This window comes from Merops nubicus, unplaced genomic scaffold (genome assembly GCF_000691845.1).
Source record: "Merops nubicus isolate BGI_N331 unplaced genomic scaffold, ASM69184v1 scaffold43024, whole genome shotgun sequence".
In the NCBI taxonomy this organism is placed as follows: domain Eukaryota; kingdom Metazoa; phylum Chordata; class Aves; order Coraciiformes; family Meropidae; genus Merops; species Merops nubicus.
In genome coordinates, this window is record NW_008603016.1 from 1 (window position 1) to 204 (window position 204).

Consider the following 204-nt stretch of genomic DNA (forward strand, 5'->3'; position numbering starts at 1 on the left):
CGATCCCTGCGGGTGGAGGAGCAGAGCTGGGAGGGGGCAGGGGGGACCCTGGCACTCGCTGGCGCCAGCCCGGCCCCCAGGGCTCCTACCTTGGTCCATGCGCCCGATGGTTGTGTACTGGGCTGCCAGGTCCGCCCGGGCGGCCGGCGTGTCGGGGACAAAGTGGGGGACCTGAGCAGAGGAAGGGAGAGGGGCTCCGCCCCA

The 204-nt window shown here is 73.0% G+C and overlaps 1 protein-coding gene across 1 annotated transcript in view; it reads right to left on the minus strand.

Moving 5' to 3' along the window:
* Window positions 1-89: 89 nt before the first annotated feature.
* The window catches only part of SGSH (N-sulfoglucosamine sulfohydrolase), a gene marked incomplete at its 3' end in the record, with an annotated part of 1439 nt that continues 1324 nt past the window's right edge, over window positions 90-204 (minus strand). The window contains exon 4 of the mRNA XM_008938531.1: window positions 90-171. Coding sequence (XP_008936779.1) covers window positions 90-171 — 82 coding nt within the window. The remainder of the gene's footprint in view (window positions 172-204) is intronic.